General features: G+C 43.7%; 1 protein-coding gene across 2 annotated transcripts in view; it reads left to right on the top strand.

The window, feature by feature from the left end:
- The first annotated feature begins 602 nt into the window (after window positions 1-602).
- TMEM131L (transmembrane 131 like) overlaps window positions 603-23,106 on the top strand; it is a 167,603-nt gene continuing 145,099 nt past the window's right edge. For both annotated transcript variants that reach the window (XM_066280488.1, XM_066280477.1), the window contains exons 1-3: window positions 603-772; window positions 1,485-1,555; window positions 9,954-9,997. In XM_066280488.1, the coding sequence (XP_066136585.1) occupies window positions 649-772; window positions 1,485-1,555; window positions 9,954-9,997 (239 nt within the window). In that variant the 5' untranslated portion in view covers window positions 603-648. The remainder of the gene's footprint in view (window positions 773-1,484; window positions 1,556-9,953; window positions 9,998-23,106) is intronic.

Here is a 23,106-nt window from a genome sequence, read left to right as displayed (position 1 = left end):
TTTGCAGCCACCGGATATCCTCGCTGCAGAACTGGCAGTAGCCATGTGGCTGCACTCGCGTTTCCTGACAACCACTGCATTATTTCCATTAATATCCTGTCTCAGGCCTCTCGCTGGGCGACTCCTCACTCCCACTGCTCACCGCCGCCCCCCTGCCCATGGGTAATAACCCGACTGTGGCCACTGTGCCCAAACAAAGCGGACGCCCTCCGCCCCCTCGAAAGTTGTTTAAACCGCACTTGGCGACAGTGTCCTGATAGCCCCTCCCGAAAGCTTTAAGTCACAGCCGCAGAAAGTGCCTGCGCTCTGCAAATTTGGGCACACTCGTAGCCCTGTGCTCCGCGCCGGGGTGGGGCGCCAGCGGCCCATGCGTTTGCATTGTCCACGTTCCCAGCACCCCGCTGCGTTCGATCCCCCCCCCCCCCCCCCTATCTGTGGCACACACGCGCAGGGCGAGTGGCGCGCCCGGGGCTGGATCTGCAGCAGCAGCTGCTGCCGCGGCGGCGGCGGCGGCGAGGGCGAGGGCGGGGGCGGAGGCGGCGGGGCGGGCCCGGGCGGGCGGCGGGGGCGGGCCCGGGGCGAGGCAGCCCCGGCGCCAGCGAGCGAGTGGCGAGCGCGGCGAGCACCGAGAGCAGCGCAAGCAGCAGCATGGCGGGGCTCCGACGCCCGCAGCCGGGCTGCTACAGCCGCACCGCCACGGCCGTGAATCTCCTGCTGGGCGTCTTCCAGGTCCTCCTGCCCTGCTGTCGCCCGGGAGGGGCTCAGGGACAAGGTCAGCCTTGCGCCGCTCTGCTGGCTTTCCCTCTCCACCCAGTCCCCCCCACCCCCCTTTTCTTTCTCTTAGGGAACTGCTGAAATCTATTAGAGGGCGAGGGGAGCACAGGGAAAGGGGCAGGAGGAGGAAGGAAAGCGGTTGCAATTCTCGGCTGATAACATTTTCTAACCTCAGGGTCCCCTCCCGCGCCCCCCGGCCCGGTGCAAACAGAAAGCTGGGAAGTCGCGGGGCTCGGGGACTGCGGCGCGGACCGCTAGCCGCGCGTGCCCCGGAGCCCTTGTGCGCGGCCCCCCGCCCCCCGGCACAGCCCCCGCTTTGTGTGGCGCGCACTAGGGCCCCGCCGAAGCCCGGCTTCCTGCAGCTTTGTTCCCGAGCCTGGCCGCCCAGGACCCATCCTGCACATAGATGCCCGCCCCAGATGCTGCGGGATGCGAGCGCAGAGCGGTCTCGGGGTAGCCTCCTCCGATCAGTCCCCCGGCCCGAGACCCCCCCGATTCTGCATGCTCTCGCCTCTCAGTCACAGGGGCTGCAGGTTTACACCTCGTCCATTGTGTTCGTATCCTTGGCTCCCTCCTCGGGTGGCCTCCACTTCTTGGAGGAGAGGGAGACTTGTTTTGGTGAGGCGGGTGTATATAGGGGACGGTAGGAAAACAGGAAGCGTTTCTTTCCGTGCACTAAAAACGCGGTGTGTTTTTTGGTGTTCGTGCAGCGATTGAGCCCTTGCCGAACGTGGTGGAGCTGTGGCAGGCAGAAGAAGGGGAACTCCTGTTGCCCACTCAGGTGAGGACGACCTGGTGACACGGCGGGGGTGGGTGTGCGAATGTGGAGAGGCCGGGAGGCCGCTGGCCCCCCGGTCGCACAGGCGCTCGGGCCACTTTGCAAGGCAAATAAACGGTCGGGCCAAGTCTGAACACCTGGCAACGGTGGCCTTCCCAGCCTCCTCCCGCGCCATGTGACAGGGCGTGAGTCACGCCTGCCTCAAGTTCAGGAGGTGGGAGCGGAGGCCACCTCATCAGGGCCTTGGCCAGCGGCTGCTGTGAAGAGGACAAGGGCGAGTTCCTGAACTAGCTGTGGTCCTGGGTGGGCGAGGGACATATGCCCTCTTCTATAAGTGAGCTGGTGTGTTGTGCCTGAGGACAGCAGGAATATTGATTTCAGAAATGTTAGTGACTGGTACTTGCCATTAGCGTTAAGTAGCTCTGGGATGAATATGTGACTTTAAAGGATTGTAATCTTGGATTTTTTCCAAGTGCCTTAAATTTGTGTTAGAATACACCCTCTTAAGAACTTGAATTTCCTGTTTGGTGCTCCCCCCCCCCCCCCATTCGATATAATGATTGCATTTGGAAAAATAATTACTAACATTTTTTTGGAATCTGTGGCATCATACAGGGTTTACTACCCCAGTAGACAAAGTACTACAAAGCATTTGTGTTTAAGATTTAACTTTTAGGAGCCATTACCACTGACTGCAGGTGTGCACGTTCAAATATAATATTGTTGACTGTTTTTTAGCATCAACAGTAGTGACCCCAAATGCATTTTCCCTCTGGGAAGAAGTGGTTTGAATTATATGGGAATATTCAGCTTGTGTGCCGTAATTTTTAAGATGTTCATTACTGCCATATTGGTGGCAATGCTTAATTCTGTGCTGTCTCTTGTGGCTGTTTAGAAAAACAGGATGTCTAGCTATAATTTCACTGGAGAAGCTGTGCAGTATTACATTTCAATTTTCTCCCTCCTATGTGAAACATTTAGAGCGCTGGTTTTGAAATATTTGGAGTATTCATTTTAACCAGGGCTAATGAATAACAGCTTCAAGGCGGAGAGGCGATTTTTAGAGGAAAATATTCCTGGACCTTCTCGAAGGCCAGCAGTCTGAAAAAGACCAGTCTTTTGACAAAAAGCCCCAGCAGGATGGGGAGCAAATAGTCTGCCCTTCTTTTAAAAGTTTATTCCCAAATGGAGCTTTCCCCTGATGATAAGTAACAGATGTGTATTGTTGAAGGTTTTAGAGCAGGGGTCCCCAAACTTTTTACACGGGGCCAGTTCACTGTCCCTCAGACCATTGGAGGGCCGGACTATAAAAAAAAACTATGAACAAATCCCTATGCACACTGCACATATCTTATTATAAAGTAAAAAACAAAACAGGAACAAATACAATATTTAAAATAAAGAACAAGTAAATTAAAATCAACAAACCAGTATTTCAATGGGAACTATGGGCCTGCTTTTGGCTAGTGAGATGGTCAATGTGCTCCTCTCACTGACCACCAATGAAAGAGGTGCCCCTTCCGAAGTGCGGTGGGGGCTGGATAAATGGCCTCAGGGGGCCGCATGCGGCCTGCCAGCCGTGGTTTGGGGACCCCTGTTTTAGAGCATACAGAGAGATAAAATGAACAAAATAGAAATTGTTCATACTACTAAGAGAGCCACACTCAACATTTGAACTATTTACTATTAGAGATTATAGTTATATTTGTATATATCAGTTTTTTAGGAGCACCATTAGTGACTTTTTGGGCTGGGTAAATCTTTATTGGGGTGGGGGCAGGGACTGTCCTGGGCACTGCAGGATGTCAGAGAGGTAGAGCATCTCTGCCTCTACCCACTAGATGCCAGTGGCACTTGCTTCTTCCTCTCTCCCCCTCAGATGCGACAGCTAAAAATGCCTCCAGACTTGGGCAAATGTCCCCGGGGAGCAGACTTGCCAGGTTGAGAAACCTTGATGTATATCTGTATGGATTAGCATTTCTACTCAGCTGTAGCCCCTGCCTCTTACTGGTTGGTGTCGGAAGCCGGCCCAAGCTAGAGGAAAGTCAGCTACAGACTCCAGCATTGGTTGAAGATTTAGTCACTTTGCTAAGAGATGGAAATGTTGGGCTTTATATGATTTTATTATCGGTTTAGACATTATTTTATGAAATTCCCAATTTCTGGTTTTGTTGATATGTCTAATGCAGTTTGTTTTGGTGAATAATGTTAGAATGTAGATGCTATCTTTCTGGAATATGCACTATAGAAGCATTTGTAGCTAAGCTGCTGTAATCAAAGCTGTAATGAAAGTGAAACTGGTATTCAAACTAATTTTCTAGGCTTGAATTTTTAAAAATTGATTTTAGAGAGAGGAAGGGGTGGGATAGAGAAAGAAACATCAATTTGTTTATGTATGTGCCCTGATTGGGGATTGAACCAGGCACCTTTGTGTACCAGGATGATGCTAACCAAGCTATCAGTCCAGGGCAAACTAATTTTCTAAATACTTCATCAGTGTATGAGTATCTTTTAGAGACTCTTACCCTGTTTATACCTGGGTGGGGGTGAGGATAGATATAGATCTATCTATAGCTGTCTATCTAAGTTGCATACTATATAAACATATGCATATCTATCTAAATTGCATGTGTATACATACAGTATACATATATGTTGCATATATATAAACTGCAGAGAATTTTGAAAAAGTTATTTTTAGGGAATTCTTTTCAAAATATTTTGAATTTTTTCAGAAAAGGTTCCCTCATGTGTGTCATGGAATCTATTGAAAAGAGAACATTTGGCTTTGGTCGGCTGGCTCAGTGATAGAGTGTCGGCCTGGCGTCTGGAAGTCCTGGGTTCAGTTCCCAACCAGGGCACACAGGAGAAGTGCCCGTCTGCTTCTCCCTCCTCCCCCCTCTCCTTTCTCTCTGTCTCTCTCTTCCCCTCCCGCAGTCAAGGCTCCATGGGAGCAAAGTGGCCCGGGCGCTGAGGATGGCTCCATGGCTTCCACCTCAGGCACTAGAATGGCTCCAGTTGTAATTGAGCAATGCCCCAGATGGGCAGAGCATCGCCCCCTGGTGGGCATGCTGGGTGGATCCCCGGAGGGTGCATGTGGGAATCTGTCTCTCGGCTTCCCTGCTTTTCACTTCAAAAAAATACAAAAAAAAAAAGAAAAAATAAAAAGAAAGAACATTTATAGGTGTTATTTCAGTTTGAGGGTTTTCTGCTTAATTAACTTGTAGTTTGGGTGCCTTTCATTCAGGAAGACTTAAAGATGGCTTCAGAAGCTAAGACTTTTCAGTTGTGGTTGAAATAGGAGCATCAGAAAATGTGACATTAAAAAAATTGAGTACTGACATTTGCCAACACTAATTATTTATACAGCTATTTATTTAGGAAGTGTTTTCTGTTGAATGGGCCTTACTTTATTTTATTTTATTTTTTACCCTAATGGGTCTCTAAGTGATCAAGAACTTGAGTAATGCATCACTAGTCAAACCAAATATAACAATTGAATTGTTTTAATCTGCCAGACCCTCTGGCCAGGCTTTAGGATTTGACTCCCTGCTCCACCTCTTTTCACCTCTCTGACCTCAGTTTCTTCATCTGCAAAATGGGGGTAATAACAGTGCTCACCTCAGAGAATTAAGTTTCTTGAACTTAGTAGGCATTTAATATATGATACCTGTTATTTTGGCAATATCTACCTGTCCTCCAATGATTTGGTCATTGGAGATCATGGGACAGCTTTTTTACTTTGAAGGGACTGAATCAGGACAGATCACTTGGGACTATTATGTGCCCTCCAGTTTACAGGTAAATTTTATTATTTATATATTTTTGTTAGGTGCTCTTTTATGTTGTAGAGTAGCTTGGCGTAGGAATATAAAAACTATCCATGGTGATGTGAAGGAAGAAAAAAAAATGTGGTTTTATTTAGATTTATAGAATTTTTTCTTTCCTTTGGCTCTGCTGCATGTGACCACACTTCATCACACTGTATCAAAAGTGGCGATCGTGGAGAAACCAAAGAAATGTTTTCTTTAGCTTGCTGTCAAGCAGTCATCCATGTGTGCAAGATCCTGCTTTGTGCACCTTCTTACTTCACTTTCAAGGTCAAACACTTTCTGGGATTCCCTGTCATCCACTTGACCTGCTCTGGCCCTGAGGACCTTCCACGTTCCCACCTTGACTGGACACTTACCCTAGACTGACTCTTGGCTGAGCAGGGCCAATAGGTGTCTGTTGAATGAATGAACAGATGCTCTTGCTCTGCTCTTTGTACAGGGACGGTCCTTCCTGCCTCCTAACTTGGCAGTGGCACTGTCGTTTCTCCCTTTTTGAGTTTCCTGAGTGTCTGGATTTTTTTTTTGCTTTGTCTTGTTGCCCCCTAACTCGATTTCCCTGAAGAGGGTTTGGGCTTCTAAGCTTGGCGACCCCATTGTGGCTACAATGTTCTGTATGCAGTAGGCATTTGGTAGTTAGCTGTCCATGAGTTGTGGCTAGGGGAGAGGAGACAGTTGTCTCTGTGCTCCCCAGTTCCCCTATTTATAGATTACTTAGTTCTGGAGATGGCAGGCCAAATGCCTTAAGCATTGGTTTTCTATTATTGTTTCATAATCCCATTTTTGTATCAGTTCTAGCAGCTGGAAGGGTTGTGTAGAATTTGCCCTTTTAATCCCTTCGGACTTTGCTGAGATGAGAAGCTTCACTTCTAGTGCCCTTGGTTAGGTGGGGGACACAGACATGGGTGTTGAGTAGGAGCAGCTGGTACCTGCTGCGGACACTCACTGGTCTGGTCTGGTCTAGTCTGGTCTGGGATGCCTACCTCCCTGCTCTCCTGGCCTTGTTTGCTTCTCCAGCAAACACCTAGCAGGGGGCCTGGCCCACTGAGTCCCCTGAGACACGGATGAATCAGAAGGCCTTTAAAAATCGCTTGTCTTGTTAAATTTACCCCATAAACCTGACAGTAGATAACGGAAATTGATAGACAATGAAACAGGAAATGGTGCACTGAGGATGAGACATCTTTATTATCTCAGGTACTGTGCTATGTAATGGCACATTGCTCCAGTAGGCGAATCACTAATGAGCATTTGGAAATCACTTTGTCATAGAGATTTATTTTTGGTTTAATTGACTTCCACTATCAACATAAAAAACATATTCACTAACATAGCTTGAATACTAACTGGCATTGTTTAAGCACTTTATGAGTACTATCTCATGTTACTATGCTAAAAAGCGTGAAATATGATGAGAAAGTCGAGGCCCCAAGTCACCGTATAAAGCCTTTCCAAAGGCCTTGAGGAAGTGGCAGTGGTGGGACCGGAACCCAGGAGGTGTTTTGGCCGCTACACTATTGTATGAATTTTAGTACAGTCTGCCAGAAACGCAATGTTGTGGTGACCAAGTTCCTGGGTCTGAGGAAAATAATTTCCAGGTTCTGTTCTGAGTTAGGAACATTTGCTTAATGAAGTTTTCAAAACTTGTCATATCCATTAGTATATATTTTAAAATCTTCATTAAAACATTTTTAATGAGTTATAATTGGCATATAACATATGAACTTTAGGTGTGTTAATAGAATGATTTGATATTTGTATATGTTGCAAAATAATTACCACAATAAATCTCATTAACATCTGTCATGGTACATAGTGACAAAAAGTTTTTTTTCTTGTGGTGAGAAATTTGAAGATTTATTCTCTTAGCAACTTTTAAATATACAGCGCAGTATTATTAACTGTAGTCACCATACTGTACTTTGTATCCTTACAATTTAGATATTTTATAACTGGAAGTTTGTACCTTTTTGACTGCCTTGACCCATTTTGCCCAGCCCAGCCCTGCTTCTGGCGGAGGGGTGTGTTACAGGATTTGGTCTCTACCTTTTGAGAGCTGGTGTTGTTGGGGAGATAAGAGGGGTAATACCCCGAGATAACATTCAAGTGCTGAAATGTAGGAAGTGAGAGGAGAGAGGAGGAGCAGAGTGTATTGGAGAGGGCTGTTAGAGATCGTCATTGGACTTGGGATGGGGTCCAGCCTAGGGCCTCACTCACGTGGGTGACAGTTCAGTGTTTATTATGTTGATTCCCCTCCCCCCTTTATTTATTTTTTTTGTATTTTTATGAAGCTGGAAACGGAGAGAGACAGTCAGACAGACTCCTGCATGCCCACCAGGGGGCGATGCTCTGCCCCTCCGGGGCGTCGCTCTGTCGCGACCAGAGCCACTCTAGCGCCTGGGGCAGAGGCCAAGGAGCCATCCCCAGCACCCGGGCCATCTTTGCTCCAGTGGAGCCTTGGCTGCGGGAGGGGAAGAGAGAGACAGAGAGGAAGGAGAGGGGGAGGGGTGGAGAAGCAGATGGGCGCTTCTCCTGTGTGCCCTGGCCGGGAATTGAACCCGGGACCTCCGCACGCCAGGCCGACGCTCTACCACTGAGCCAACTGGCCAGGGCTTTCCCTCCCCCCTTTAATTGAATATGTTGGTGTAACACTGGTTAACAAAATTATACAGGTTTCAGGTGCACAATTCTGTAACACATCGTCTGTATACTGTACCGTGTATTCACCTCCCCAAGCCAAGTCTCTGTCCATCACCATGTACACCTGCATTCCCTCCTCTCCCCCCATTTCCCTCAGCAGTCACCACACTGTTATTTGTATCCATGAGTTTTTTCTCTTTTTTTCCCCCTAATCCCTCTACCACCCCCCTCATCTAGCCCTCTCTCCCTGACAGCTGTCAGCCTGATTTTGATATATTAGTCTGTCTCTATTTTGCTTGTTAGTTCATTTTGTTCCTTAGAGTCTATGAGTGAAATCACATGTCTTCTCGGACTCGCTTATTTCACTGAAAGGCTGACGATGTTTTAACCTGGAGCCCAGAGCCCCTGCTGAAGCCTGGTTGTAGAGATTGAGGGGTATGTCAAGGTCAATTGACAATTGCTCAGTTCCAGGTTAAGGAGCTTGGAATATTTCAATCTGAGTAGCAGCTGGGCAGCCAGGGTAGGTTCTCGAGCAGGGAGTAACACAGTGACATTGAATGCTGGGTCCGTACCACAGGGGTGGTAAGATTGAGCCGCGGAAGATGGGGCTTGCAGTACACCAGATGGACCGAAGGGTTACGTCTCAGCAGAAAGCCCCACCTGTGGCGGCCTGGGGTGCTGATGGTGGGGCGAGTTTGCTGACAGAAGGGATGGAGAAGACAGTACAGGTCTGAACTGAATTTCAGGTGAGTGGGTGGGTCATTATGGTTGGCGGGGAGGGGAAGAGAGCAGGGTAAGATGACCCTAGGTTTGACCACCGGTCAAGGATGTCATGGTGTCTTTGACACAAGGAGGCCAGTTAGAATAGAAGCCAGCTGGCAGGGTCCCCTGATGTTCGTAGGTCTGATGTTTTTGGTCGTAATCGTTTCTGGGATACAGTGTTCATGCATCCTGGAGGTGTTTGACGGTAGGGCTGGAGCTGTAGATTATCTCCTTCCACTCAGAGGATGGAGTACCTTCCATGTGCTCTGTTAACTAAAACCACGTGAGTCTTGGCTCCCGTGGAAAGAAAGGCATTTATCGAGTCTCTACATGTATGATTGAGAAATTGAGGCTGGAACTAGGGATTTGGGCCCCATGGTTACAGGAGCGGGTTAGCATTGGGAGGGGATTTGTGTAGAGGAGTCTGGGGGCTGGAGGACTGGCGGGGCCGGGGGATGGCGGAGAAAGAGGCACTAAGGCAGTTACCTAGGGAGCCTGGGTCAGAGAGAAGCTGGAGGAACGGGAAGGGCCAGTGTTCTGAAGAGCAGTGGTGAGCTCCAGAAAAGGATCATCAAGATGGCGTCCATTGGGCGAATGTAGTATTTAGCTAGATCTGCCCTTTTGTTTCTGTTTCAAGAAACCTTTCTGTTTACCCTCCTGGCACACGATGCATGTGGTCAGATTTTGGAATGGTAAGTCTGGGAGAAGATTTTGGAAAAACTTTTGAGTGTAATTTATAACATTTATCAATTTTTTTTTAACCTTGATGTCAGAATATATCAGATATCCATTTAGGGAATTCTGAGTGAAACATTACATTTTCTACATTTGAGAATTTTATTTTATCTTATGTGATTAGACATTTAAAAATGCTCTTGGAGAGAAGTGATGATGTCAAACAAATTTTGAGATTATGCTTAGGTTGTGATTTTAAGGAGGTCAAGTACTTACAATGAGTAATGCCAGGGGATTACTTGGCAATTTAGTGGTGTCATTGTGAGTGTCATTTTTTTTTTCTTTCAGTAAATATTTTCTGAATGCCTGCTGTGTGTCAGGCACAATTTTAGACTTTCACAAGTTCATCACCCTTGTGAGATCTGTAGAACTCTTTCATTTGGAGATTTTGTGTTGCTTTGAAACAACTGTTAAATCGTGTTCTTTTTCAATAGGGTGATTCTGAAGAGGATATGGAGGAGCATTCTCAAGAACAGAGGTAAGAAAAAAAATGGGAGCGTTTTCCTGCCCACTTTGGATGCTATGTGAAGTCTTATATAAGTCTATGCTTATGTATGTAATATTTATTATCTGTAATGTGTCTTTCTTTTTGGCATGTGGTATGTCTGACTCTCTAATAATATGACTTTGTCTGACAATGACGTTGTACAGAAAGCTGTTACCCCCCCCCCACACACACACACACACATCTCACCCACTTCATTTTTCCCACGTCATGTTTACACCCTCCAACTTGTTCACAAACACTTACTGAGCATCACTCAGCTGTACTGAGTGTTGGACATAAAACACTAAACAAGACTAGTGTTGCGTGTACTGGGAGAGTTAGGCATTGTTGTAAACAAAGCAAAATAGTTGTGTTTTTAAAAGAACTATTAAGCATTAGATTGCTGTGGTGGAGAATAATAAGGTGGATGGAGTGGTCAGGTGAGGACGGTCTTAGGAGGTGATATTTGAGCTGAGGTCTGGAGGATGTGTGGGGACAGCCATGCAGCAAGCAGAGGGAGAATGTTTTGGGCAGAGGGGATGGCAGGTGCAAAGGCCCTGAGGTGGATGCATGGGCAGTAGTACAAGAACTTGGAGAAGGCCAGTTTGGTTTGTGTGATAGTAAGATGTGGAGGACCTTAGAGACCACAGTAAGGAGTTTAAATGTTGTTATTATTATTTTTAAATAAAATAAAATGTAGTATTGTGGCATGAGTTGCTAAAGGGTTTTAAGGAGGGGCTAGCAAATTAAAAAAAGATCAACTATATTTTTAAGAGACTGCTTTAGTCCTGGGGCACTCTCGGGCAGTTGTCAGACTGGGACATCTGGTCCCTTGGAGGTACTTGAAGACTCAGTGGTACCTGGGCACAGTGATGACTTTCAGGGACTCAGATTCTGGATCCCAGCATCCACATATTGTCATAAAATTGATTCATCTGAGGCTGCAAGTTATCCTTCAAGAAAGGCAGACAGACCTCTTACCCGATGCTGCCAGGTGCTTCACCTTGGGCAGACAAAATACTGGTATTGGTTAGGAGAAAGCGATTCAGTCTGATTGGATGACAGATTCTTTGTAAGTCTCTGGTAGTTCAGATCTCGACTTTCAACAAAATTGACGGAGGACCCAATGAAATTGGGCAGTTGCCAGATCATCAAAAGTTATTTTTTAGAGTAGATCTCTATGATTTTTGGCTAAACCACTGAAGGAGTTTAGAGTACATATATAGGGACAGTGCTATAACAGAACTCCATTGCTTTGCATCTCTTTATGTGTACACGCTTTTTCAGTGCTTGCATAAAAAAAAAAGATAAGGAAAATAAGATTAAATTGATATTAACGCATCTTATTCTAGAAGTAAGTAATAGTCACATGAACCAATTAGGAGGAAAAAAGACTCACTCATCTCAGTAAAGGATACATTTTCAATAAAATTTGACTTATGTTTAATTATCAAAATTTGTAAAAAAAAATTTTGTAAAACTTGTGGGTTTGATCAACTGCATACTAGTAAAAATCATAATAACTCAATTTAGAAGAAAAAAAATTTGAACTCTTAGACCTTATGGTCACAGGAAATTAAAAAAGAACCCCCAAAATTTCAATTTATGCCCATAGTTTTGTTGCAGAAGGCTTTGAACATAAAGGTATATTAGGTTAAAATTCTTTGAGGGGATATCCAGCAGTATAGGAAAGTCTATTGGTGTATTTTTTAAAAATAGAGGATGATGGGCCCTGGCTGGTTGGCTCAGTGGTAGAGCGTCAGCCTGGTATGCAGGAGTCCCGGGTTCGATTCCCGGCCAGGGCACACAGGAGAAGCACCCATCTGCTTCTTCACCCCTCCCCCTCTCCTTCCTCTCTGTTTCTCTCTTCCCCTCCTGCAGCCGAGGCTCCATTGGAGCAAAGTTGGCCTGGGCGCTGGGGATGGCTCCTTGGCCTCTGCCCCAGGCGCAGGAGTGGCTCTGGTCGCAGCAGAGTGACGCCCCAGATGGGCAGACCATCGCCCCCTGGTGGGCTTGCCAGGTGGATCCCGGTCGGGCGCATGCGGGAGTCTGTCTGACTGCCTCCCCGTTTCCAACTTCAGAAAAAAAAAATAGAGGATGATGGATATTATTGCAGCGGTGTTTAGATTCCATTGAAGATAGATTAAAAAGTGACTGTGGCCCTGACCAGGTGGTCAGTGGTAGAGCATCAGCCCAGCATGTGCATAACCCAGGTTTGATTCCAGGTCAAGGCACACAGAAGAAGCGCCAATCAGCTTCTCCATCCCTTCCCCTTCCCCTTCTCTCTCTCCCTCTTTTTTTTTTCTCCTCCTCCCGCTGCCATGGCTTGATTGGCTTAAGTACATTGGTCCTGGGCGCCATCCACCTCAGATACTAACAATAGCTCAGTGCAGCATGGCCCCAGATGGACAGAGCTTCGACCCCAGATGGGGAGGATCCCTGTCCGGGCACATGCGGGAGTCTGTTTCTCTATCTACCCTCCTCTCAGTTGGAAAAAGAAAAAAAAAGTGACTGAGTTTTATTTAAAATGCCAATTATTTACAGTATTAACTTCCTAGCAACCATTTAAATGTAGCACAAAATTTTAAATGGGAATGCTTACCTGAAACCTGTGTACTCTTACTGATTAGTGTCACCCCATTATATTTGATTTTCTAAATTAAATTTAAAAAAATTTTAAGTGAGGAATAACTTACATATATGGGGCAGAGTTCAGAGTTTGTCACAGTCCTGTTTGGGTAAACGGGAGCGAGGGACCGAGGAGGAATGCCATGCGATGCAGTGTCAGGGTAGGCTGGGCGTGGTGGGGATGGGGGGGCTATGCAACGTTCTGAGATGAATTGTGGGAGGTGGAACAGATCCATTACTTACTGAGTCAGTTGTGGAGAGGGAGGAAAAGAGAAGTCATGGGGGACTTCTAGCATTTGGTTTGCGCATTTGGGGAGAAGCTGACTGGGATGGGAAAGGATTTGGTGGGAGGGAAATCAGGAAGTCTGGTTGGTTGTCTCCTAGGAATCTCAGACTTGACAGGACATGTCCAAGTGGAGCTGGCAGGTAGGCAGGTGATGGTGTGCGTGGGGCGCTGGGAAGCCCTAGGCTGCATCTCTAGGGTGGGTGTGACCTGCCTGCGAGAGCCTTTTCATATATGCTTTGCAGTTTGTTCGCTTCGTTTGCAAACTCAGTTTTCTCCTTTCTCATGAATTAGAACTTGTTTCTTTTCTTTTCAGCAATTTCCTACTTAAAAAGTATTAGTAGACTCAATTCTTATTGATCTTTTGACACAGTGCCAAATTATCAGAGTGGAGGTGTGAGGTGAGGGAGAATTGTGTCAGTGAATTAATTGGAAGAGTGGCTTCCAAACTTTTTGACAGTGACTTGGGTAAGAGATGTATTTTACATCATGGTTACTTACTTACCCGCAGACCTCTATGTGGATGTAGGAATGTGTATATACATGCTTATTTATTTATACAATAGTGCTTACCTTACTACCTATGATACACTCTGTTTTCTATTTAATTTTTTTGTTGTTGGTAAAATTTATACATTTATCATTTTAACCATTATTTCAGTGTACAATTCTGTGGTATTGAGTGTATTCATGATGTTGTGCGACCATTACTACAATCCATCCCCAGAACTTTTCTGTTTCATTACAAAAAAATGCTGGTTTTCACTACTAGGTTAATTTTAAAACTCCTTAATCATGATTCACGGTTTGATCAACCCTGATTTATATAGTATTTTTACCTTCCTGATATCAAATATTTCAGTATTTTACTGTTATTTTATCCCTAGTTCCTTTTCTTTCAACTTGATTTCCAAGCCTCTTTTGTTTTCTTTTGTCTTATTTTAATTGAGACTTGTTTCTTTTGTGTAGAGACATGATCGTGACATGGGTTGGATGCTGCTATTAGAAATTCTCTTTGTGTCCATTTTCTGAGAATGTATTGATAGATTCTGGAGTTCTCTCTAAAGAATGATCCCTGTAAGTGAGATGTCCTGTGATGGGTAGTACTGTTCATTTGCCTTTACTGTGCAGTTGGAAATTTTCTTTTAAGATTTTATTTATTGATTTTAGGAAGGGGGAGAGAGAGGGATGAGAGTGGGAAGCATCAACTCATAGGGGCTTCTGTTATGTGCCTTGACTGGGGTTTCAAACTGGCAACCTCAGTGTTCCAAGTTGACACTTTTTCAACTGCGCCACTACAGGTCCGGCTTGGGATTTTTTTTTTAAATGAAAATATTTATTACCCCCCAGCTCAATGCCTGTGGGACATTTGTCACAGCTAAGGAACCAACGTTGATACATTACTATGAGCCAAACTCCACACTTGATTGTTTCCATAGTTTTTCTCTAAGGCCCCTTTCTGTGCAGGGAACCTGTGTAGGACAGCACCATACTCTTAGTTGTCATGTCCCCCTGAGGTTCCTCTTGGTTGTCACAGTTTGTCAGACTTATTTTGAAACCCTGAGTTTTGAGGAGGATTGGCCAGATATTTTGTAAAATGTCCCCCTGTTTGGGGTTGTCTTGTGTTCTTCTTTGTGGTTAATCAGGGTTCTGGTTTTGGATGAGGAAAACCCCAGATATAAATGGCCATATCAACATGAAGTATGACTGTCATGTTGACTTTGGTCACCTGGTTGAGGTTCTGTTTGTCAGGTTTTTCTGCAGTTAAATTACTGTTTTTTCCACTTCTTACCATGCTACCAGTCATTAAACTCCACCTGCATAACTTATTTAGATTCCTTTTTTTTTTTTTTGTATTTTTCCCAAGTGAGAAGCAGGGGGTGGGCAGAGGCAGACAGACAGACTCCCACATGTGCCCGACCGGGATCCACCCAGCATGCCCACAAGGGGTTGATGCTCTGCCCATCTGGGGCGTTGCTTAGTTGAAACCGGAGCCATTCTAGTGTCTGAGGCGGAAGCCATGGAGCCATCCTCAGTGCCTGGGCCAACTTTGCTCTAGTGGAGCCTTGGTTGCGGGAGGGGAAGAGAGAGACAGAGAAAAAGGAGAGGGGGAAGGGTGGAGAAGAGATGGGCGCTTCTCCTGTGTGCCCTGGTTGGGAATCGAACCCAGGACTTCCATATGCCGTGCCAACGCTCTACCGCTGAGCCAGCTGGCCAGGGCCTAGGTTCCTTTTGTATCGGAGATTTGTCTGTTTGCCTTCATTTCTTTGGTCATTTATTTATATCGCTGTAGACTCATGGATGTTTATTTTATACTCTGGTTTATAATCCAATACCGGATTTGCCCTGCTATTGTAATGTCGTTTATCCTTAATCTTATTTATGAAGTTACTGCTATCTCCTTACACATTTTTCAAACATTTTTCTGACTTTTTATTTTAACTACTACCCTATAATGCCAACTCTTAATGACGTCAAAATGGACTTGAAGTCATTAGAGCCAGTTCTTAGGAACTCCACAAGATGAATGTGTTGTTTCTGAGGGGGAGACCCAGATAGAGGAGCTGCTGCAACCTGGGGACTCAAGAAATAGCTGTGACCATAGAGCAGAGTCCCAGTATGTTCCAAGGAAAATGTAGGTGGCACTGACATCTGTCACCAGAGAGAAGCTAGGCAGGGGAGAAGCTCTGTTTCTCACTCCCCAGGCTGCCCACGGCAGGGCCAGAAGCAGACCTCCGCTCCTTCTGGGGCGGAGGGTTCGAGAGCGGCTGAGCCTGTGATCTCCGATGCAGTTTGGGAAATCTTTCGGGGTAATGGGCCTCATTGAAGATTTTGTTTATATCATCTTGATTTCATCTTCTGCTAATGCTGTGTAATTGTGTTTGGTCGAAAGCCAGGAGAGCAATATTTGAAAAACTTGCTTCCCTCTTTCCTCTCCATCCCCATTTTCCTCCTGGGTGTTCTCAAATATCAGCAGTGATCTATTGCTTTGCTGAGAAAGAAAGACTTGCTGTGGGGGATTTGGTGATGAGAGCAAATGAAAGCTGACTTCAGCTCTTACTAGAATTGAACCCTCTCTGGGAAGCCTGGCTGGCTCTCTCTGGGCATATCTCCGATAAGCCTTTCGGTGCTCTATTTGTTAGAATGTGAAAAGTTTAAGCATTGGCAACATATGAATAGTATATTATTTCAGCTTTTAAAAATGCTTATATAAAAATTATAAATACTGATTGGCGAGGTACAGGGTCTATAGAAGATTTTTTTTTTGTTTCTTTCTTTTCCTTTTTTTTTTTAACTGTTTTTTTTATCTGATTAGTAATAGCAGCAAAATGTGTTTTCCTGAAACCGTTTACATCAGTTAAAGGCAGATCTTGAATGTCAGAACATGGAGAAAATCTTGTTAACCTTTCAGCAATGCACTGAAAGATATAATTGCAGACAAAAATGACTTAATCTTTAGGGAAACTTCCTTTTGGCTGTGGAGGGGATCTCAGCGTTCCCACAGGGACTGGAACTGCTTTGGATGTTTCTTTGTTCTCCTTCAGCGAAGGAGTGTTTTCAGCACAGCCCCAAGTTCTTGCCCTGTTGAGAGGAGTTTGCATTTTGAACCTGAACATGCTTCCTGAGGATTCCGCTGAGAACAGTCTTTCCTTCCCATCTGTCATTTCCCTGCGTGACCTCCCCGCTCTCCTGAGTTTTTGTATATTCTACAGGAAGAACTTGAACTAGGATTGTACCTTCTGCCCAGGGGTCTCACCTGTTCAGGTACCCACAGAGACCTCCATGTAGCCTTCAGGTGCTGCTCAGTTAGTGTGACCTGAACTGAGCTCTTGGGCTCCTTCCTCTCAGCCCTCCCCCCCACAGCTCCTCCTCTGGCTGAATCCCTTTGGGGGAATGCTAGCCCTGGGCATTCATTTGCATAAGCCGGAAATCAGGACGCTCCTAACTCTCCTCATACTCCCCATCCATCAGATATGGCCGCATCTTCTTCATGTGGCCTCCTGCCTTCATTTTAGCTGCCCTAGCCTGTTCTCCATATTCTTCCTTTGGTAATGTATGTAAACCATATATCCCTTCCTGCCAGTCCTCTTACAAACAGCCTTTTGTGAAGCTCCTTACTGGTGGGATACAGTGCAGAGGCCTGAGCCTGGCACAGAAGGCCTTTTGTAATGTGGGCCCTGCTCATTTCTTGCAGCCTGCCTTCTACTTCTCCCTTCCCTTCATTCACAGCCTCTCACCCCCCCTTTTCTTTTTTGCCAAAACACTTGTTTCTGTCCCAGCCAGCCCCTTCACCTGACTGCCCCATCGAGCCTGCCCCACACAGCCCTGTGCACTGCCCCCTGCAGCCGTTTTGAAACCACCTTTGTCAGGATACCCAAGTTCCCATCTGAGCCTCAGTCAGCTGACTCCGCCAGCACCTGACCTAGTGCTTAACTCCTAGGTGAAGTGTTTCTAACTGAAGAAATACAAGCTTCTATTTTTAAATTTGATTTATTTGTAATGTTTAAAATCGATTCCGTGTGCCCTGGTCAGGTAGCTCAATTGCTTAGAGCATCTTCGCAATAACGCCAAAGTTGTGGGTTCGATTCCGGGTCAGGGCACATGTAAGAATCAACCAGTGAATGCATAAATAGGTGGAACAACAAACTGATGTATGTGTGTGTGTATCTCTCTCTGAAATCAATAAACTCCTTAAAAATAAAAAGAGAGTTTGTAAAAATAATTGATTTCTTGTAATGTTTGAGATGTTCTTCATATCCAAGTGTACAAACCGTATTTGCCATTGAAACCACAGTACTGATCATAGTATGAGGGGCTGTGGGTTTTAAATTGGGTTTTTGCCGTTGGTGTGTTTTTGAAGAGTATGAGTTGAAGTGCTCTCGGTGTGTGCCCCCTGCCACCTTCTGTTGGTCGTGTAGGCCTCAAGAGGGTTGCACAGCGAATGTGTTCTGTCGTGGGCTTGATGGCCATCACAGTGTACAGTGAATTTTCTTTGTACCAGGTCTTATAATTTAGTTCTCTTTAGAATACAAGCTTTGAAACAGGGTTCTTGGTATATTTTAAAATTGTTTTTAGGCCACCAGAACCTTACTGGGTTTTTTTATGTTGTGGATTTTTTAGCAGAGCTTTTGACATTTCTATAATTGTTCCTCATTTGGAACCAATTAGGAAAATAGTATAATAGGATCAGAATTCTAATTCTGATTTTCACTTTTCCTAGATGTATCTTTTTATAGACTCTGGGATGATGAGGCTTGTGCTAATTTGGATGATCATATTGAAGAATGTATTTGAACCAACTTTAATAATTCCAGGTACATTTTGAAGGGTTAATCTAAAATAAAAATAGGTAAGACACTTCATTTGTGGTGACATTCCTGGACCAAAAAGAGTGGAATTGAAGTCTGGAGAGGTGTGGTGTGTCTAGCGCCAGGACCTCGATGTTCACCAGACCTGGGGAGACCTCTAGGAGAAGAAGTTTAACCGAACACTGAACGTCTGTCAGCTGACTCCATTCCATCTGCTGCTTGGTAGCCTGGCTGATGATTGCTACTCATCACAACATGCAGTGGTAAAGGAACTCCGTGGAATCCGTTTTGTTGGCTGTGCATCCTGAAGAAAGAGCGAGGCAGATTCAATGGCCCAGGAGGATGTGCCCATGGAAATGACAACATGGTTATTAAAAAGTACATGAAAGGTTTGTGAGATGCTTATTTCAGATGAGCGAAGAGTCCACCATGAGCAAGAGAAGAGGAGGTGCTTTGCTGTAGGGAACAGTGGTGTGTTCAGGAAAGCTCTGAAGTCGGAGATGACCTGACGTTTCGGTGCATCTTTTTGTAGTGAGCATCGTGCTCTGGTTTGCTCTTTATTCATCATGATGGGTCAGTGGATCCTAATGTATTGGCAGCAATATTGATTAGTTCTGTAAAGGTGGTCTGGACATGTTGTGACACTAGCTTCTTATTGTTTACGAAGGTGGCAGAGCTTGGCATCTTAACGTTCTAAGGAGAAATCTGATTTCCCCAAGTCAGCATCCTCTGTCTAGGAACACCAGAATTAAGATAATGGGATCTCCTGGGAGCTTGTTACTGTAGTTTTAGATGAATTACCAACAGTTTATTAGTTTGTTGTTATTGTCTTACACACATGAAATACGATTTGAGAATAGTAGTGTCCCCCCCAAAAAAATGTTAAAAGGAATGTTGTCACTTCACAGATAATGACTGTGACGGTCTTCTAGACAATATCTCATAGACTGTTGGGCAAATGAGTTTATAAAATTTGTAGTTTTAAGTTTTCTCACTTTTATTGTTAAAAATGGCTGCTGCCCAGGTATGTGATCTGTGAAACTGCTAATTACCTTCCTGCTTGGGAAGGGCCATTGTTATGCTAATGTGTGCTAGAGGAGCCCCCCCCCCAAAGTTTTAGAAGAATAAAGAGGAAGAAGGAAGCCAGTTTTAGTTGGAGAAAGAAGCCAAGATGGAAGAGAAGGAGAGAGAAACCAGTTTGGCAGAGTAAGAAGCCATGTTGGCAGATGGGGAACCAGAGGTGACTTAGACTGATGGGGGGGCCTTAGATTCTAGGAAAAACTGGAAAAGATTCTCCTGGTTGTGGAACCGGAGAATGTGTGAGTAGGTTTTGTGTCCTGTGTGTGTGTGTTTACTCACTGGCCAGTTGTGAGGCTAGATAAAGGAATGGCCCACCAGTTTTTGACTCCACAGTTTCTTTACCATCTGCCCGAATCTAATGGGCATGTGCACGTGCCTGGCTGTGACGGCCGTACCTATTCGCCTTACGTAGACATTGTGCTTCATAAAGATGTTTTTGAAACCATTGTTTTTGCCTTTGTAACTAATTTAGAAATGATACAAGAAAAAGTCTTGTTTGTTTATTGTAGTCTTTCCCAATGTTTTCCCCCAAAGTAGTGGGAATGTAGTTTTAAAAGCATGCTATGAGCATAAAAATTCCTTGAAATTAAAAAAAATTCAAAATTCATGGAGAATTTTTCATAATTTAATAATTACTCACTTGGTGTTTGTTTGTTTTTTTGGTTCTTTTTAATTTTTTTCTTCTCCAAAATTCTTCTAGTAAAATTCGTGTTTCGGGCAGATGGCCGTATGTACCGCATGGCATTATTTCCTGTACTCTGCAGATAGACACACCGGTTTGAGAACATGGCTTTAGTGCTATTCCTGTTGTTTTTATCCAGCTTGTTCAAGAGGTTCATTCAGAAAACATGGCTCTGAAGGTCACATGGCTGTTGGCCTAAAACTAAACTTGTGTAGCAAAGATGATTGGCTAAAGAAATGTCCAAAGAAACCCACAGACGCATTAGAAGGTAGTTCCCCGGGCCTTTCCTCAGTGAAGGCGCAGATGTTGCATGCGGCCTCCCTAGTTGGCCACTGTGCAAATGCAACTGGTCGGTACCTCATATCGAAGGCCTGCCTTGTCCGGTGTTGACTTTAGGGTTGTGCCACCTGTGGATGTTGGCACTTCTAGCTGCCACTAATTTAGTGATAATATTGATAGGTGAAGCCCAGTTTGAATAACCACCCAGACAATGTTCCAGTGAATAGTTATGGCAGAGGTATGTAAAATTAATTTTTCAGTGAAGTAGTTCTTCTAGGATCATGATTAGTCTTTATCTGTTAAATCTAATCCATTAAGATTAGATTTAAATAATTGCCCGTATATTATACTTTCTGGTTTACAAAGTACTTTCCCATGCATTGTCCTTAGGTAACCAGGTCTGCATTCCCATTTTATAGATGTGGAAACAAGTTCATAAAGGTCAAGTGGTGGGACGGGCATATAATCCGAGGTGTCTTCTCTCTGGATATGCTGTCTACTTTGTACCTAAACTGAAGTTGGTTGGAAACCCCTTTTCCCAATCCCATATGCTGATCATTGGCTCTCTGTCGAAAGAGACTTACTCTAAGACTGATGTGTGGGAGCAAATGAGTCCTTTAATAAGCCCTAGTATTAGGTGGTTCCCAGCAAACTGCTGCAGATGAGCATGGCTCTTGTAAGAAAAACCCAGAGTTGGGTCTTCACTAACCCTTTGTTGTGTGCCAGATAGTTTCTTTGGTTTTACACTATTTCTAAAGCAGTGTTTCCCAACCTTTTTTGTGCCATGCCCCACCTTAACCTTTCTAAAATTTTTATGTCCCCCCCCCATGTAACATACATAATTTTTAACATTAAAAAATTGATTTGTTCACTTAATAAACATAAATGATAGGTTCTAGGAAGAAATCACTATGACATTGTTAACAAAACACAGTAAGTAAAATTTCAAAACATATAATGAAAAACAAATTTAAATTCCAAATAATTTTAATACAGATTTTTCTATATTAATTTATTATTTTAATTTAGTGTGGTCCTTGTGCTTGATGCTTGCTGCACAGAGATTTTATATTAGGTTCCAATTTGGTTAGCTTTAGTCTCAAGTCTCCACGTTGTGTTATATCCAGCCGATTTCTTTTTTTTACCAGTAAATCATTTACAGCACTAAATCCACATTCAGCTAAAAATGAAGATGGAAACGGTAGCAATAGTTTTCTTGCACATTTGGTTGAATTTGGGTATTTGATTTCTGTTTCCTCACAAAGCCATGCCATCGCTCCTTTGATATTAAATAAAGCTTTAACTGACTCATCATTTTGCAATTCTGCGAGTTCTTCTTGATACTGCATATTTGATATATCAGACAAATCCACTAACATTGGCTGCATCATCCATGTTGGGAAATCAATTTGTTTTAAATCAGAAAATCTTTCTTTTAAATCAGCCGACAGAATATTCAAATGATTGACAATAACAAGTAAAGCGGTATCAGTTACTTCACATTTTTGGAGCCAATGAAACTGTTTAAAGTTTTTGTTGTTAATATGTTTCTGACATAACTCAATATTGGTAATGAAACCAAATATCTTTGCTTTTGCATTGACAAGAGTTTTATTTGTTCCTTGAAGTTGCTTATTTAATATATTTAGTTTTTCAAAGATATTGGCTAAATAACTCACAAATGCTTTACCATCTATTGGTAACAAATACTTCATTTCAGGTTTGTCGCTTAAAAAATCACTAAGAGTATCAAACAATTCCATAAATCTTTTCAAACAGTTTCCTTTAGATAGCCATCTTACTTCAGTATGAAGTAAAAGTCTCACATGGTCTTCATTTTGCTCTTCACAAAATAGCTTGAAAAGACACTCACATTTGGCACTAGCTTTAATAGCATTAACACACTTTATTACTGTATGTAATACTTCATTCAGAACAGGTGAGATGTTTTTAGCTACCAAATTTTCCCTATGAATAACACAATGCACAAGAATCATTTCTGGATTCGCATCTTTCATCAATTTTAAGCAGCCATTTTTCTTGCCCATCATATTGGGAGCACCATCTGCAGCACAAGATGTTATATTTTTCATTGGTATATCATTGACATCGAAGTAGTTTTTTAGCTTATTATATATATCTTTGGAGGTAGTGGTGCTTTCTAATCTTTTACAGAACAACATTTCTTCAGCAAAATGTCCTTTATCAATATATCTTACGTAAGTTATCAATACTGCCTCACTGTCTCTCAAAGTTGGTTCATCCATTTGCAAGGAGAATTTTCTTGTTTTCAGCTTTTCAATAAGTTGTTTTTCAATATCCTCACTCATTTCGTCTATTCTTCTGCTAACAGAATTGTTACTGAGTGGCATAGCTTTTACATCTTTGTCATCTTTTTCAAGAACCATTTTAAGAAATGCTGATATTGATGGTTTTATTAAATTCTCTCCTATAGTGTGATTTTCTCCAGTTTTAGCGATGAATAAAGAAATTTGATAACTAGCCTCAAGAACACGATTATTAGTTGAAGTATGAGCAGTAAATAGAGACTTTTAATGTTGTTCTTTTTTCAAAATTTTTCTTTAAAGTTTTAAAGTAACTCAAATCTGAATTAATATGAACACTATGTTTCACCTTCAAATGCGCCTCAAGACAACCTCGTTTCATTGATTCGTTGGTCAAGCATTGCTGGCATAAAAGACAAAAAGGAATCTGCTCATCGTGAACAGCGGGTATGAACCCAAATTTTAAATAGTCCTCCGAATATTGATGAGTTTTTTTCTTGCTTGCACCACTCATTTTACTATGGGCTATAAGAAATAAAAATAAGATCAATTAA

Source organism: Saccopteryx bilineata, chromosome 1, assembly GCF_036850765.1.
Source record: "Saccopteryx bilineata isolate mSacBil1 chromosome 1, mSacBil1_pri_phased_curated, whole genome shotgun sequence".
NCBI lineage: Eukaryota > Metazoa > Chordata > Mammalia > Chiroptera > Emballonuridae > Saccopteryx > Saccopteryx bilineata.
Note: the sequence above shows the minus strand (reverse complement) of the source record. Positions and strands in the feature narration are given on the sequence as shown.